Below are 17,562 nucleotides of genomic sequence, written 5' to 3'. Positions count from 1 at the left end.
CAGTGTGATACCTCATGGCTTTTTGTAGATTACCACCACTATGCAAAGATTTTGATAAGTATTTAACAAAAATGAGGTTGGATTCTCTACCCCCACAAGAGCGTGATGGTGCTCCTGAGACACTGTTCAGAATTTCAGTTTTGATGCAGAGTTTTCCCTTTGTGGTTGTTTGTGATACCCTTGTGATGGAGTTGTGTTTAACACAGCAAAGTCTCATGAGTGAAATGTGCCATGTGTGTGCCTGTTTGTCAGAGAACAAGCTGTTCTTTCCTTCCCAGAACGATGGAGTCACAACATTTTTTGTTTTGGAGGGGACCTTGAAGTTGACCTCATTCCAACCCTCTGCCATGGGCAGGGACACCTTCCACTGAACCAGGTTGCTCCAAGCCCATCCAACCTGGCTTTGGCTGCATCTCAAAACAGAGAACTAGGAAAAAGAGAAAGCAAAACAAGGATATCCTGTACAACATATATACATATGTTTTATATAACATATATATAGTTATATATATATATAACTATACAAGAGTAATCCACATATTTGATTATATCCAGTCACCCACAGTTTTTGCCTGACTCTGCCCACCTTTCTTGCCATCAGGGCCTTGCATTGAGAATGTGGTGCCAATCCTTGGAGTACTAAGTTTGCAGAAGGCTGGATGAGGTCTCCAGACAGAGATCTACATTTTCACAGTGTACAGGTGCCATTATGGTACCACTTTAATCCATCACACATCCTCTAGATGTCTACAGCATCAAGAGGCAAAGATTGACTGATTTGATGGTACTACATTGTATTATACTGACTGTAATTCTGGTTTACATTTCCCTCTCCTATGCAGTGTTTCTGTCTTCTGCTGTATCTTTCTTCTTGTTCTAACTTTGGGGATGAATCTACAAAAGTCCTCCATTGCTTTCAATTTCCCCAAACAAGTGAACTTTATACGCTCAAGTGGATTGCTCTCTCCCTACTTCCCCATCTCCATAAAAGATACTATTCATTCTGCATTTTGATATTATTTCCTTGATAGTTTCAAACCAGCAGAAAGCAATGCTAGTTGTTAAATTTGAAAAAGTGGGAAAAAAATCTAAAATTTTGCTTGGTTGAAAAAATCCAAAGTTTTGCTTATTTTCTGAGGCAAAAAAAAGGAGTTAGATTATGCTGAAATCACAATCATTCTGTCTTTGAAAATTATTTTAACAAAAGAAATCACTTAGCAGTACACCAGTAAATTTATTTTGGAATGAAAGTGCTCTTCTGATCAGGAAAAGTTAAGATAGCTAATCTGAATTACAATAATGTATTTGAAAAGTTGAAGTTTTAATCTAAACTAGAATGATTGTTCCTACCTTTAATTTTTCCACGCAGATGAGTTCTGATCTTCTTTCAGAAGTTTTTCTGACAAGTCTGAGAGAAATGAAACTGTTCCCTGGCACTTCAAAAAATTACCTGATAATGGAATAATATACCAGGAATAATATACCAATATAATATAATTTTTTTCTTCCTAATCCCACAGGTAACTTCTTAGGTCAACTTCTGCAATTGTGCTTATGGTGAGAACTAGTCAGTTAATACACTGATCTCATTTCAAAATACTATGGAAGGTAAATTGGCTTATTTCTAGCAACTTAAATCCAGAGTGAATTTTTTTGCCTTAATTGGTGTTACATAAAATTTACTGAATTTGAATTTCAGAATAGTTTGGCTTATTTCTACTTCAGACAAAGGAAGGTATTTTAATACTGTAGCTTTAGGCAAGTGTGGTTACTATAATACCCACAAACCCCTTCACAGAAGTTTAAATGCTACATGTAGGTTTCCTGGAAGGAAAGATTATTGCTTTGATTATGGTACTATAATGAACCAATTCCTAAGACAATATCTGCATGAAAAATCACACTGAATATTACTCTCCTATTACCGTATCTAGATATATGAAGAAGGAACAGCCTCTTAGATCAGTTCTTTTTTGCTGCTGGTGTCTTTGCTCATCAGTGTAACTGCAGGTTTGCATTTTGGGAAGGGCCCAGGAGCACAGAGAGCTCCTGGACACTGCCCTGCCCCAGCCCTGGCCTGGCAGAGTCACCTGCACAAACCACTCAATCCTGGCTCTGGCAGTGCCAGAGGTGGCAGTGCTGCTGGCAATGGGAATATCCATTCCCTGAGGGCAGGAGCTGGTGCTGGGAACCCAGGAACACAAAATCCCATCCCCTCTCAGGGATCTGAGGAGTGCACTCCATCCTCAAGCGCACTCTGAACATTTTCTGCTCCTACGCTCCTTTCCGATCGGAACTTTTTCCAAAGAAATATGTTTTTGATGCATGGAACGGCCAATAAAATCATCATTGGGAAATTTATTAATGCTCCTGCAGAGCTGTTCAGCAGGGACGATAGCTTGTACTGGAGAGGAGTGTTCTGAGAGGAGAAAAATGTGGAGTGTGTTGAGATTGATAGGCGTGTGGAGGGAGGCAGAGATCAGAAACATAAAGTATGTACTTGGTGCTCTTATCCATCACGAGTATTTAATCTGGGGAGCGTCGCTGCTTGCTCTGCTTACTCTCTAAGTGAAATCCAGAGATGAAAAAGAAGAATCTAATATGTTTTTCTGACAAGGGTAATGTTAAATCATGAACAATTTGGGATGTTTCTGTAAACTTTTGTGATATGTTGCATTCCTTTGTTTTCCTTCAATTTTGGTCAGCTTGTTGTGAAGAAAAGCTGTTAGCCAAACAAAAATATATTATTATTACACTTACTGATATGTTGTCTAAAGCAAAGCTATATTTTAGTCTCTCCTTCCACTGGGAGAAAAGAAAGCAAGAGAAAACAGCTGAATACATAGATAAAAGCAAGGAAGGTAAAACAGAAGTCATATTTGTAGCCTTATACTCAAAAGATAATTTCAATTGCATATCATTTTAGTTGCATATTTTTTTGTTTATATTGTAACTTATTTGCTTATTTATGATTGGTTTGTGGTTTTTTCAGACCTGGGTTATTATGTTTTAATTGGATTCCTGTTAGGAAATAAAGATTTTTTTTTTTAAAGTTGCATATGGAAAGACATAATCAGATCACAGAGATATCAGTGGTTACTCCTGAGTAAGTCCTACTACTGAGAATTGTGCAGAACACACTTCACATTAATATATGTGTCTTTTACACATCTCAGGTTTTGCTAAATGAAATCAGTTATAAAGTATATCAGAAGATACTGGAAATTTTCAAATGCTGTATTAGGAAAAAGAGGTCATGGTGGAGGAGAAAGAGGAGCAAGGTGACACTGGAAAACAAATTTAAATTTGTTGGAATGTTAAGTCTGTAGTCCTTGGAGCAATTTCTGCCTTTTTTCAGCTTGTGCAGTCAGACTGAGCTGTTTGTGCATAGCTCGAGGCTGCCTTTTTAATGAAAGTACAAATAAACCCTCATCTACAGTTTTTATCTTCATCAACAGTCCAGAAATTCTCATTTCATAGTGCTCACAGTGAATAGTGTGGAACAGTAGGAGGTCTGCACTGGAAACAGTGCTGAAAAGACATCATCTAAGAGTGCATCAAGGCTGTGGGATGGTCTTGCAAGGAAAAGCCTTCACAATTTATAAATTGTAAATACTGGTGTGGTTTGCAGCTGACAACCAAGCCCCACACCCCACTCCAGAGAAGAGGAGAGGAGAATCAGGAGGATAACAGTGTGACAGCTCATGGGTTGAGAAAAGAATAGTTTACTAATTGAAATTGAAAAACAAGAAGAAATTATAATGGAAAGGAAGATAACAAAGAGAAATAAAGCCCAAGAGGAGAAGTGATGCAGGTGTAAACAGCTGCTCACTGCCTGATGTCCAGGCAGTCCCTGAGCAGTGCAGCCCGGCCAGCCTTCCCCTCTGCTGCTGAGCAGGATGCCACATGTTCGGGACATCCCTGGGTCACCTGGGGTCAGCTGTCCCTGCTGTGTCCCCTCCCAGCCCCCCCTGCCCCCCAGCCCCTCGCTGGTGGGGTGAGGAGCACAAAGGGTCCATGCAGGCACTGCTCAGCAGTGGTGCAGTACCTTGGTGTTGTCAGCGCTGTTTGCAGCACAAATCCAAAACACCCAGCAGCTACTGTGAGAAAAAAATAGCTCTACCCCAGCCAAAAGCAGTGCAGACATAAACAATTCTGTGTATGGATCTGTAAACTGCAGTTTGGGTTTGGAGGGAAGAGGCTGCCTTGATTATAGAAAGAGTCTGTGAAGTGTAGTGCAGTACACTCAGATCACCACATTCAGTCACTGGAATCTAAGATAACTCTTCAGTAAATATCTTATTTAGAACGTCCTGTGGAAGCTCTGGGCACACCACAGAAAGCACTGAAGTGTTTGGAGGTGCTGAGTTATCTCCATAGTTTGGGTTCCACATAGACTGGATTCTTGGATGCCTTTTACCATTGTCTCTCTATAAGAACAATTAATAGGTACACTGAATATTTTTGATTTTTTTCTCCTCAGTTAAGTGGTTATGAGCAATCATAAGCACTATTTAATTACATATCCTACATATATCTTATTCTTGGTCAATTAATGTGTGATTAAAGTGTGATTTTGGATAATTGCAGGCATGACTTTCAGAAGAATTTGAATTTGTTACTGTTATAAAACTTTGGTCTCTAATAAATTTCAAAAGTTGAAGAATTGAAAGGAATTCAGAAAAGAAGATCCCACTCAGGCATCACAATCTGACACCCAAAATTGAAATAACTTTTTTATCTGAGGGATCCTTACTGCATTGCATCTGAAAAACTTCACTTCTCTGAAGGCCTTGTGTTTATCACGTGAAAATGGTCTTTAGCTTCTACAAACAAAGATGTCATCTCTAATTATTACTTATCACTTTCCAGACAAGCAATTCATGTAATCCAACACTCATTGGGAAAATCAGCACTTCATAGATGTTGATCTTTTTAAATTATTGTTTGGTTCAATCAGATTTTTGTCACAAGTGCTTGAGAGAGAGTGCTTGTTTACAATCAGTGCTCTAGATCCCAGATCCAGTTATAGCAGTATTAGATTATCTTGTATTATTATGGCCACTTGTCCAGTGCCTAATCATAGTTTTCACTGTAAAAAAAGGAATTCTAGAATAATCTTTGCCAGCTACTTTTTTTTTCTTTGTGTCTTTTAACATTTACTCTTCTTGGTTTGAAATTTCATAGCTGTAAATTGAAATATTTTAAAGTGAGCTTTTTTTTCCTCTCCTTTTCAGTGTGTGCATGTGTGTAGTGTGATTCCTACAAAGCATCTCAGAAAGAAGAAAGGGCAAAGGACTGACAGCTGATGGTACTACCAGTAAAACTTCTAAAGTAACATAATTTCTGAAATAATAGTTAAGAAATAGCTGGCTAAGTATCCCTTCAATGCTTTTCTCTTCCTTGAAAAGGTGACAGTTCTTAGAGGAGAGACATCCCAATGAATAATTGTTAGGGTTAGCAGCCTTTTGCCTTTCTTGGGATGAAGAAAGAGGTAATTTCTGAAATGGGCAGTTTGTTCTCTTATCTCGTGAAAGCTTCTCTATGATCTTTTCTATCACTATAGTTACTCCCTGTTTATCAACAGTGAAAACACTTTCTTGTTCAGTATTCTGAAAGGTAGGTGGAAGAGAGAAGAGAGAAAATTGGCTTTGCATTCCACAAATTCCAGTAAATTGTTATTTGCAATTTCAGGTGGGTTTCCTGCTCTCTTAATTTATAGTTCTTACTTTGTTTATTAGTGAAAAGAGGGAATATTATGCTGCTCTCTCCTTGCTCAGCTAACTGAAATCCAGCTTTCTGATAAGTCTCAGTCAGGCCACTGCATTGTACAGCTTCACAGATCAATGTCTGTAGTGATTTATCTCTTCCCATTGATCCTGGAGAGCTTGCCATCCCTGGGCTGCTTCCATCCCTTGTTTTCCATTGGCCACAGGGCCCACGGTGGTTCATCAAAGGGTTCATCATCAGTGGACTGCTTGTTTGATTTATGGAGCAAACTGCATGCTTAGAAATAATGGTCAGGGCAGAATGTCATTTACAATTTGCAAAATGCTGTTGGTTTCAGAAGAGCAGTGACAGGCTAACCCAGCCTGAGAAGCTTACCCAATGTGGGACTCCACTGTAAGTTTCTCATTAATTTCTGTGGAAATGGTTCTACACTGAGCAGCGTAATCCTAGTCTCAGTAAGATTTGAATTTTTAATATTTTTATTGTCTCTTTGTTGACACAGAGCATTAGAGAAGCAGATGAGCAGAATGCTCAGTTTTCTCCTCAGGCTGCTGTGTTTGCATCCTCTCATGGTACAGGCATGTCTCTTTAACTCATTGGTCTGGGGACATCCAGAGCAGAGTTATTGTTTTCTTTTCCTTTTATTTTTTATTTTTTAAATGGCTGTTTTACTTTCAGAGCCCCATTTCCATCTGTTACCTTTTCCCAGAAATTAACCTGCACTGATCAGCAGGACAGCCCTTGCTCTGCCTTTGCTGGCCTTTGGGCCTGGGGAGGATCTTGTCCCTCAGTTTGGACACAGGCTGCTGTGACTGTGCAATATGTGAGGCATCAGCAGAGACTGCTCAGGAATGGCAAAAGGTGCTCTTTATTTGAGATAAGGCAGGAAGTGTGGTAGTCCAGGGAAAAAAAGGAGCAAGCTGCTTTAGCCCACTGTTTGTGCCTTCAGCACGCTCACTCTGAGCCCTCTGTAGGATCTGACCAACATCCCGAGGAGATGCACATTTCCTCTGGCAGATCTCTGCCCCTGCCTTCCTCCCCCAGCACTCAGCTGCCTTTGATATTAACAGATTTTGCACACTCCAGAGGTTTCTGTCCTTCCAGAAGCCTTTGTCATCCTCCCTCTTCAGGGACTTGACTTTTGGCACAAAGGGCGCTTTACAAATACCTGTTTGCTTTCTGCAGTGTGGGTTTTCCACTCTGTCCTCTCTGGACATCACCCAGGAACTGGGAATGTGATGGGGCAGTGCCCTCAGCACAGGGCATGTCTAAGCACAGTTTCTAAGGTTGAGAAGAAGAGAAGAGTTGTCCTCTGTTCTGCACCTTTTCCATGGCTGAAATGCTGGAACTCATTTATTATTGCTCAGTAATAAACTGCTTTTGGAACCATGTGAGCTGTACTTCAGCACTGGGGTAACACCAGCAAGTGTCACGAGGTGTTCAAGTGCACATCAGAGTAAAACAGGATGTGTGTTCCTGATTATGCCACTAGTGTGCAAAGTTCATCTAATTTTGTAATTAGCAGATGAACAGGTTACTTTTTGTGTGGCTGGGATTTGCTCTGTGAGAAGCTGCATTGCTCCACTTCCTGAGATGTCATAACCTGTGCTTTCTTCTACCTGTCCTTGGAAATTGCTTCCCTGAGTTTGTGCAGGAAAGGTGACCCTGTGCATGTTTATGTTTTCTTCTGTTGTTAGCCACATCTGATTCATGTCACATTCCCTCCTAAAAATAATAGTTTGTATTTGAATTGCATCGGAGATATACCTTTGTCATTTCTTTCCCCTGAGTTCATTGAAGTGTTTTTATCTCAATACACTCCTTAGGGCAGCTTGAAGCAAAAATGGTTTAATGGCTCTTTTACAGATACTTGATTGTTTCAACAGTGAAAACAAAGCCCAAGTATTATATTTATGGTTCCTTTGTGATCAGGGTAGCAGTCATGTTGGAAACCTGATGGAATGGCTCTGACATCTATGTTTGGGGGTTCAGAATGAGATCTTTGCTTTGTGGTTTGTGTAAGGGTGTTCAGTAATTAAGCCCATATCATCTAAAACTAATTCTTGATTAAAGTTTTAACATAGTAATAGTCAATTTCTAAGCTAGTTAATATTTTGAAAAGACGTCATTGTGACTGTGATCCAGATTGCTGATTTTTATTTCATTTACCTGTATGGGGTTTAGTTAAGATAATGCCTTGCTGTTAACTCTCAAACAGTTGTATTTGCACAGATATTCAAGCTGCATCAGTTCTTGATGAAAATGCACACTTTTGTGCTTAGACAGAGTGCATGTGGTGTAATAGTTATGGGGAAAGCATCTCAGTTATGGGGTGACTCAAAGATCATGAATGTCTCAGCTTTTGTACATAATTATGAGGAAGGCACACGAAGAACACTAGATGCTCTTTGAAGGAATTATTTTGACACACGGCATTTAATGTTGATTTATGTCACATTTTCCATTCTCAATCTGCTCGTGAGTTGTCAGACTGCATCTCCCCATGCAATTAGAGGAGGTATTTGCAAGGCAGAGCCTGTCCCCCTGTGTTGTGCTCCCATGGTGGTTCACTCTCGACATCCTGACATCTGTGGAGTGCTCTTTTTTTCCTCTTATGCTTGCCTTGTCATTTTGGGCAGTTCTACTTACCTGCTTGTAGTCTTGGTGTCTGTCTCACTCTCTCTGTGGACAGAGAGCTTGGACAGATAATTTTTGGAGTTAGCAGGATTTGCTGTTCAATGCTATAATTTCTGGTAGAACTCAGCAGCCACCGTCCGCTCAGCAGCTGCAGCTGAAACAACTCAAGCTGGCTGAGTAGAAGTGGACTGGGGAACTTCTGAAAGTTTTGTTGTCAGTCTCCTCTCCAGTTATATGCTAGAGAAGATCTTAAATCAGTATTCTTCCGGTAGCAGCTTGATTCTCAGCCCATTATTTAATAATTCCAATATTAGCTCTAGATGGAGAAAGGTGAAATACATTAGGCATGAACATAGGTTAGCTTTTCCTCAATAAACTGCTTTATCTCTCAGTGGCAAAATGCTACCATTGAAAGCTGGTGTGTTCAATGTTCATTGCAACTTTTAAAGAAGAAAATGGAGTTATTAAAGAAATGATGAGTTCTACTTTTCAGAAATATGAAGTAGATGTAGCTCTTAAGTTGTGCATACACTTGCAGAATTGGCATAGCATGTGTCACAGACCCTTCGTGACTCCACTTATTTAGTACTTTAATCATGTCACTAGCAACTTCTTCTGTCTTTTTTTCATTCATATACAAGGGAGAATTGGAGATATTTGCATAGTTAACTTCATTTGCACCTGTGAGTAATGACATTTTAAAAAAATCATTTCAGGAAAAGCTGTCAGAAGACAGTAGGAGATGTAAAGAAGGCACGGAAAAAATTCGCACACTGGCAGATGAAGATTCAAGAAGTGAGAGCAGCAGCACCGAGGAGGAGAAGGAAAAAACAAAATTGCTCTTGGAGCGTTTGAAAGCTCTGGAGGTAAGAAGCACAACAGCTTCACACATAAAAGACCACCCTTCCCCCTGCCTTGTTCATTTATTGGCACTGAATCACCCTGTAGTATTAATCTAATCTTTCACAGTTCACTTGATTTCATGTTAGGGGGTATTTTTTTTACAATCCATTTACCAAGGATGAACAGGAAGCTTAGAACCACTAAAAGGATCCCTCTCTAATGCTGAGCATCACATATCTTTAAAAGGAACTTAATACATTATTTTAATTCCTTTGAGACCATTTAATAAGAAAAATCGGTTTTACTCGTTTTGTTTCAATTATTAATATTGCAAGACTAATATAGGTGGTTTTACAGCTATCATAAAACTAGGTTTGCTCCAGTGTAGTTTATTGCTCAGTTTTTAATTGCTGGATTGCTTGCTTGGGAGAGCTCAGGCCTTTTTGCTGCTGGGCTGTGGAAAATCTATTTCCTTGTGGACCTCATGGAGAACTGCACACTCTACATTTTGAGTGCATTTCTGTAAAATTAGGATCTGCAAAATAGTGCACCTTGTGGTAGCTTCTAACTAGAGGAAAAGTTTCAAAGTTTTCTAAGGCAGCCATGGACAAAGTGCAGGTAAAGCTTGAACCACAATAGACATGAAATTATTTTGTGCTCCTTGATAGCAACGTGGGCTTCCATGTCTATGAAAAATAAGACTGCATATTTTAATCTAATTTTTAACTACTACAAAGTCATATTTCTCACCTTTCTAGTGTTTCCTCCCTTCTCTTCTGTTTAAGCATCTCTGTAGCATTATTGGTATGGGTGAATGAATGCCTTAGAATGATTTGAGTAGCATTTTGCCTGTGTGAGGTGTTGGGAGACAACAGATTTATCAATGGCCCTATACATTTTTATTTAAATGTGAAGACCCTTTTACATGGTAATTTTTGTGTTGAGTTGTACTCTGATTAAAACTCTGTGTTTTTGTTCTTGAGGACTTTGTTAAAAGTAAAATATGAACAACTACAATCAATCCTGCTGGGATCTAAATACAGGATCTGAAATCTCAAAGGTGTAGGCAGTCCGTGCATTTTACTTTAAAGGCTTAGACTGTTTGTAAAATAAACACATGTAATATTAAATTACTCTAATTTCGCCCTGGGGAGAAAAAAGCCATGCTACTAAGTTTTTAAGACAGTAAAACTCAAAAAGAGTACAGTTGAATATAGTCTTGCTTTATCTGTTGATGGAGAATGATCGTTGGTTCCTTGTGGTCTTTCATTTCCAAAATGTGCATGAGTTCTGTTTGCTTTGCCTCATTCTTAATCAGTGTACATGACGTTTGCAGTTCTCTGTGTCCTCAGCTGGTGGGGAGGTGTTCAGCAATGTCACAGCCTTTATCAGCTGTGAAAATGGCCCAGATATTAAATGTGGCACTAAGGACAGGCAGCACCTGGCTCAGGAAGGGCAGGGGAGATTCCTCCTCACAGGTTTGGTGTAGTGCAGTGGCTTGTTCTAAACACAGATTAAAGAATGCAAATACTGCAAGGGTTAATCTGCATAAGCAGTGTGAGGAGCTGTCAAAGTAGAAAGATGAACTCCAGTGCCAACATTAATTGTGATCCAATAAAATCAAAACAAAGTGTTGTTAACTGTGTGTTCTTTAAATTATGTATTTTTGCTGTGTTTTTCTCTTGAAGAATATGAATTGTAGTGTCAGAGACTGTATGGTTTATTAATTAAGAGACTTTTTTTAAGTTATATGCAATTAATTGTTCTAATTCTTTACTATTTTCAGACTAATTATTCTAAATATTTTATTAGACTATCGAGAAAGGAACAAAAATTACTGTTTGTTAGTTTTTTGTGCTGTGGGTGTCAGGATCTTTAATCTTACTTTACATGATTAGATGTTAGTGAATAAATGAAATCAGAAAGGCTAATAAAGTGCTTACTAGAGCTGCTCCTCCATCTGTGCCCTCTGGAATCTGAACACTGCCTATAAATAGAAGCTGGTAAAAGTAACAGAGTGTGTGACCCAATCCATTAATGCCATTAATGCTTTCTTACCACTGATGAAATTAAAGAAATTATATTAATGCCTATTAATATAATTTCTTTAATTGCATCAGTGGTAAGAAAGCTTTTGATATCTCTTCCTATTTGTTTGTTACTCGGCTGTAGCACATGACAAGCTGGTGTGTTAGGGCATTGTAGAATTATTTCATCCTCTTCCTCATCAGCTGTGTTCACTGACCTCTTGCTTGGGTGAGCTTCTCTTAAAGTCTCTTAAAAGCACATATATTATAAATTTACATTTATACACATGTATATAATTGTATTTGGCAGTGCACATGTAAGGAACAGCCTGCACAAGTGATGTGAAGTTTTTATTCTATGAAAGTTTAGGTCCAGCAGATGTTTTTTGTTCTGGTTAATACCTTTTCTTGGCTCACATAAAAAGTTGGTAAATCTGAGCTAATTTTCCAGTGAATGAAGTACCAAAAGAGAAAGATTATCCCCCAGCTCAGGGATAAATGGGTAGCTCCTCCAGATACGTGTACAATATAACAGATTATTTTGTTTCTTTTGTTTGGAATGTCTGTGGGGGAAAATAATCCCTGTTCCATACACAGAGCAAATTGTTTCTGCCCTTCCTGGTGTACTGACATTGTGGGTGTGAGGTACGTGGTGGTTTTCTTCAGGAGTTTCTGTGAATGGGAAAAAACCTGCAGCCATCCTGGTCAGTTGGATCTGGAGCAGGAAAGAATGAGAAAAGGGCCAAGGCTTCATTTCCACAGCAAACTTCCTTTAAATAGCTTCTGTATCATGGGAGTTGTACTTAAAATTTCTCTTTTTGTTGTCAACTGTATTGCCAAATGAATTTCAGTAACACCTTTTATGTTTTATTAACTACTGTTTATCCTGGAAATTTTCTCACTGAACAATACAAATCACTATAATAAAGTATCTTTGTAGTCAGCCCAAGTGAAAGCAATCATAGACTTTGATAAGAGATATCTACACATATTCTCCCATTGCTCCTTTTGCCTGTAATTTTTTTACGTCCTTTATCATTTACAGCAAATCCTATTTCTACTGACTGATAAATGCCATACGTTTCTAATCAAATGAAACAGATGACAAATAAAAAAATGGTTCACACCATCTTGTGCCCCATTTTACTTAGTTGAAATTAATTGTGATTTCCTGGATATCAGAATTTCTTCATGCCTTCAGCATTTTTTTGTTGGCTGCTCTTGAAATGCCATTTAATTTACTTCAGTAGTTATGATCAAATGCCTTCTAATTCTTACAAAGAAAAAAACCATTCTCTGATATCTTTGCTGTGTATCTGGAGTGCTGCAAAAAATGAAATATTAATGAAATATGGTGAATAACATTTGAACTGTGTGGTGAAATTTCCTTTTTTTTAATGCTGCTTTCATCACCAGAAGAATTGTTGGGTTTTTTTATTAACTGTAGCCAGAAATATAGAAAAAGTAGAATTTATTCTGGACATGCATCAACCCCCATACAGCAATTCCAGATTTTTTCACCATTTTCACAATTACAGTAAAACAATAATGTGACATTTCCAAAGTCATATACATACAAGTTGGAGATTTTTCTCAAAGCCTTAATTTGCTCTCCTGGGTATGTTAGGTGTTACATGGAGTTTCATTTCAAGATTGTCTACTATGTCTTTTCTCCAGCAAGAACAATTTACACATTTACAGTCCACAGAGGGAAGCTTTAAGAATATTCCATATTAGACAAACAGTGTCTGTAAAGGCCTTAAGAGTGTCCCAAAGCTTTGTTATCCAGTGTGGAGCTATGGGTTGCCTGCCCCAATTTAGCCTCAAATGACTGAAATACAAGCACCAAGCACCTGCATAATTGCAAGTGATTTAAACTGATACACAGCATTAATGTCAGTCTTAATCTAAACATGTCTGTAAAAGCTATAGTTACTTTGATTTTAAAAATTTAATCAATGATAAATACTGTGTCAGCTTTGAAGGCTTATTAAGTCTGTCATTAGCACAGACATTTATGCAGGGAGGGTAATTCAGGATGAATTAACCGTGTCTGACTCTGTGAAGTGTTCCAGCTCTTTTGGACATCCTCCTTTGCCACTGCAGGAGTGCAACTTGCTCAGCAGGTATTTGCTTTTGGCTGCTCTGGCAGTGACTGGGACAGTGCACAGCTGACAGTATTTGCATTCAAAATAAAATAAATTAAAAATAAGCAAAGAGGAGGTTCCACTTGCTGAGTGTCTGCTTCCCCAAGAGTTTTTTTGGCCTCAAAAAATCCTGGTTGAGGGCTGCTCCCAGCCTTGCCTTTTCCAGCAAACCACTGGGGTAGCATTAGATTGTAACCTTGAAGTTCCTGAATGAAAAGCCTAATTCATGTGTGAAAATCTCATTGCTTGCGGGTGAGTGAGACTCAATGAAAGTTTCAGTAAACTCAGCTGCAGCAGGAGCAGTATCTGCTGGGGTAGAATCATGGAACCACTCTAATTTTAATTAAAGAATTTTGCCCTCTTACCCTTTGCAGTTCATCATAGAAAGATGTGTTTTGTTTTAATAAGTTGAGCTTTGGGAGAAAACTTACTCAGGATAATAAGCTAAATGTTGAAATATATTAGGGGAGTAATTTCCCTTGTATCATGACCATTAAACAAATGAGGAAGTATGTCAAGTATTTCCCATATTATGTTTTTACTACTCTGCAGAGGAAGAAAGATGTGATAGCAATGAACTATGAACTATAAAAAAGAAATATGAGAAGGGTACATAATTCCTCTGGGTATTTTGAGAAGATAACTTTAAATGGGATGCTTCTGGTTTTGGTTGTTTTTTTTTTTTTCTTTCCTCTTTATTTTCTTTTACTTATTTTTATTTTAATGATTTTGCATGTACAGCTATTTAAAATGGTAAGAAAACTAAAATTTTCTTTTCCATGGAAAGAAACACACCATATGCAGAGGAGATTCTGAGTTTCTAAAAATATCTGTGAGGAAAGGCTTCTTGTTTATTGAAAATCAGCTGATTCACTGGTGTATAGGAATGTGAATCACTTGACTTAGATGCATAGAAAAATCGTGAAACTTTTAAATATTTTGTAGCAACTTTGTAAAAATTTTGTAGCAACCAGTCATGTTCCAGCCCATGTGTTTAATTCAGCCGGAAGCCTCTTAGCCCAATGCCTTGGCCATCCACATAACCAGATTCATTATGCTGATTTGTTACCAGAGACCAACCTACTTAAGTCTAATCATTGGATTATTTTACTTTTAAATCTTTTCAGTAGGAGACTTTTATAATTAGTTTTCTGAACTGTGCCTAAGAACTCTTTTGTGTTTTGTAGCGAGGGATCAAACAATGAGGCAGGGAAAGTCTTCTTTCCAAACTTACACAGTGGCTGATAATGAATCAGAGTGGAGCTGCATCACTGGTTTCACAAACAGCCCAGTTCATTCCAGCTCTCTCCAGATAACAGTGTTGGCAAACTGTTTCAGCTTTCCAATAACTGAATAAATTTTAAATTAAAATCGAACAAGTACTGTCAAGGTGAATGTTTTCTATAACCTGTTGGTGCTTGAGCTCATCTACTGTAGGTCCCCCATGGCTCAGTTGGTCTTTGCAAAGCGAATCTCATGGCTGCTGCCTTTCTCCTTGCCTTTGTGCCCTGGGGTTCTTTCCTCCTGCTGTCTGTCCCCACCTGCTCCTCTGAAGTCCTCAAAATCACGTCCTTCCCAAATGTTTGTACCCCTCCTGCCACTTCACATCTTCCCCCGTGGCTTTTCCAGCCATGCGGGTGTGGAGCTCCATAGCTGGCACAGAGTTATCTGTTGGGATGTCACTGGAAATAATATCCTCATGTGGGCGAGGATTCTCCTGGGCAGAGAGTTCAATTCAGTTAGGATGTGGTGAGTATTTAAAGAGAAGAGGATATATTTCTTTCAGACATGTAAAATATTTATCTTTCTAGTTTTCTCTCTCCTTTTATTTTGTGGGGTTGTTTTTCACTAAGCCAGTTGAAATTCATGGCAATTTCTCTATTGGCGTGGAAAAATCAAGATGATCTAGTAGGGATATGAATTTACAACAGGGTTGTTGAAAATACCTTTGCCCACTGGATGTAAGAAGAGCTGTTCAGGTTTACTCTGTCACTGCTGTAACCATTTCCTGCTATCATTAGAGACAGACTTCTGATCCACTGTTCACCAAACAATTCCATCTCCTGAAACGGGAGAATGCCTTGATAAAAATAACTGTACATGAAGTCATTGTCTCCATAGTCCAAGAGATACAGAGGAGGCCATGCTTATCTGCATTTTTCTCACTGTGCAGTTCAATGAAACCTTAAAATGCTTTCTAAAATCAGCTGTGGTGCCTCCTGGGAATTTTAGTCTGAGTTACAAACAGTGTTGTTTTCTTTTCTGATGGAGTCTAAGGGAAAATAAAAGAATATCAAATTGCATCTCCTCTGTCACACCACGGCAGTGGTTCAGAGGTTAAATGTTTTGGGTCATGACATGCAGAACTTCTGAGGTTTTAGCACATGTTGAAAAGGAAAAAGCTTCCAGATCAACTCTCTGTTTTGTCCTCTGAGATACCCACAAAGCAGTAATATATTGAAATAAGCTAATTCAACCAGTTGCTCAACAGAGTATGCTTCAACTCTTATTTCCATTCTGTTGTGTCTTAAAACGGCACTTAATTGTTCTAAGCGTGTCATTGTGTCATCCCCATCAAGTACTCATGAATTTTGCTGTGGATCAGAGTTTTTCTCCTCTAGCCTGCTCATGAAAAAGTTTTCAAGGTGAAAGTCACTGTCCAGCTTCAGTGCTCATCACACATCAGTGTATCCCAGTGAGGTAAAGGCACAGAGGAAAGGAGTGAGTAACTTGTGCTGTTCCTGGGTTCTTCCTTCACAAAGCAGAATAAAATGCTCTTTCTCAGGACAGTGAATCCAACATCTTGCAGGTGGGAGAAAATGCAATATATGCATATGTCTCATATGCAATTTTTTTTATTTCACATTAATATTTCAGTCAGGCTACTATTTAGCATATCCTTTAGTTCACCTACAGTGATGATTTTTTTTCCTAAGTTTTGGTGCATGCAGTTGTAAAAATTATACAATAGAATCCTCAAGACAATATATTGACATCTGAAAATTTTATTGAAACAAATGAGAACATATCATATATAATAATAGATATAAAAGCATATAATGTTCATTTTACCACAGCCAAATGAAATTACATATATTTTTTGTAAAAAGCAAGTTATAAATTAATTTTTTTCTAGGATTTTCCAAGTTGTAGTCCAGTGGTTCTTTCCTTATAGCTGTGTGCCACAGAGAAAGCTGTGTGGTACTTAGCTGGCTGACATAGCAGCAGTCTTTAAATAGTTCAGAGCACTTAATATGGCCACAAGAATAATGATTTGGTGCCAGAAGGTCTGAGGAATAGGTACAGTCAGTGAAGAAAAGGTAAGTCTCAGAAGTCAAGGAAAATCATCTCGCTTTTATTAAACCTGTCAGATTTTCTCTATCGTAATGAATGTTAACTGTATTCTGCACGCAGTCCTTGCTAGGCTGCAGTGAAGGAGTCTGATATTTCTGCCTGCCTTTTATAATCCAATGATAGTTTTGCAGTGCCCTTCTTTCCAAGTGTGGTGCCTTCTTGCAGATAATCAGCAGTTAATGTAACTTACCTCTCTTAGCAATCAGGCCTGTGGTACAATTGAGAATCCACTCTCCCTGCGGAATGCAATGAGATTTTCCAAGCCTGTGTTACAGATCCAGGCTGTGTTTATCCCCACACATCCATCATTGCACAGAGGGAGACTCAGTAGTTTTTTAAACATTTTCTCTCAGCTGTGCTCTCTGGGCCTGGCTCTCACAAGCCCTCTCTGTGAGCCTGCTCATTACTCACAGTGCCACTTGTTTCAGAGCAAGCTTCTATGTGACAGGGAGTTTTAGAATCACGCCCTGTATTTTTAATTTACATACTAATGCATGCAATTTGGCTGACAGCAATGACAGCTCTACAGTTCATAAACTAAATAAATAGTTGCAGTTCATTTCAAAGTAACATTTTAAAATCCCAGTATTCTGTGGACCTTCTCCACAGGCTGCATAGGAAATCCCAATTAATTTACCTCTGCTGTTAGAGCTGAATCCCTTACAACTCTGTACTTATATTTATTTTATATACTTACTTTATACTTATACTATACTATATATAGTATATAGTATATAGTATATAGTATATAGTATATAGTATATAGTATATAGTATATAGTATATAGTATATACTATATACTATATACTATATACTATATACTA

The 17,562-nt window shown here is 38.4% G+C and overlaps 1 protein-coding gene across 1 annotated transcript in view; it reads left to right on the top strand.

The window, feature by feature from the left end:
- NCKAP5 (NCK associated protein 5) overlaps positions 1–17,562 on the top strand; it is a 195,031-nt gene that overhangs the window by 70,556 nt on the left and 106,913 nt on the right. The window contains exon 4 of the mRNA XM_063400949.1: positions 9,084–9,233. Coding sequence (XP_063257019.1) covers positions 9,084–9,233 — 150 coding nt within the window. The remainder of the gene's footprint in view (positions 1–9,083; positions 9,234–17,562) is intronic.

Source organism: Prinia subflava, chromosome 6 (genome assembly GCF_021018805.1).
Source record: "Prinia subflava isolate CZ2003 ecotype Zambia chromosome 6, Cam_Psub_1.2, whole genome shotgun sequence".
Classification (NCBI taxonomy): domain Eukaryota; kingdom Metazoa; phylum Chordata; class Aves; order Passeriformes; family Cisticolidae; genus Prinia; species Prinia subflava.
The sequence above is the reverse complement of the archived record's forward strand: the minus strand, read 5'-3'. Positions and strand labels throughout refer to the sequence as shown.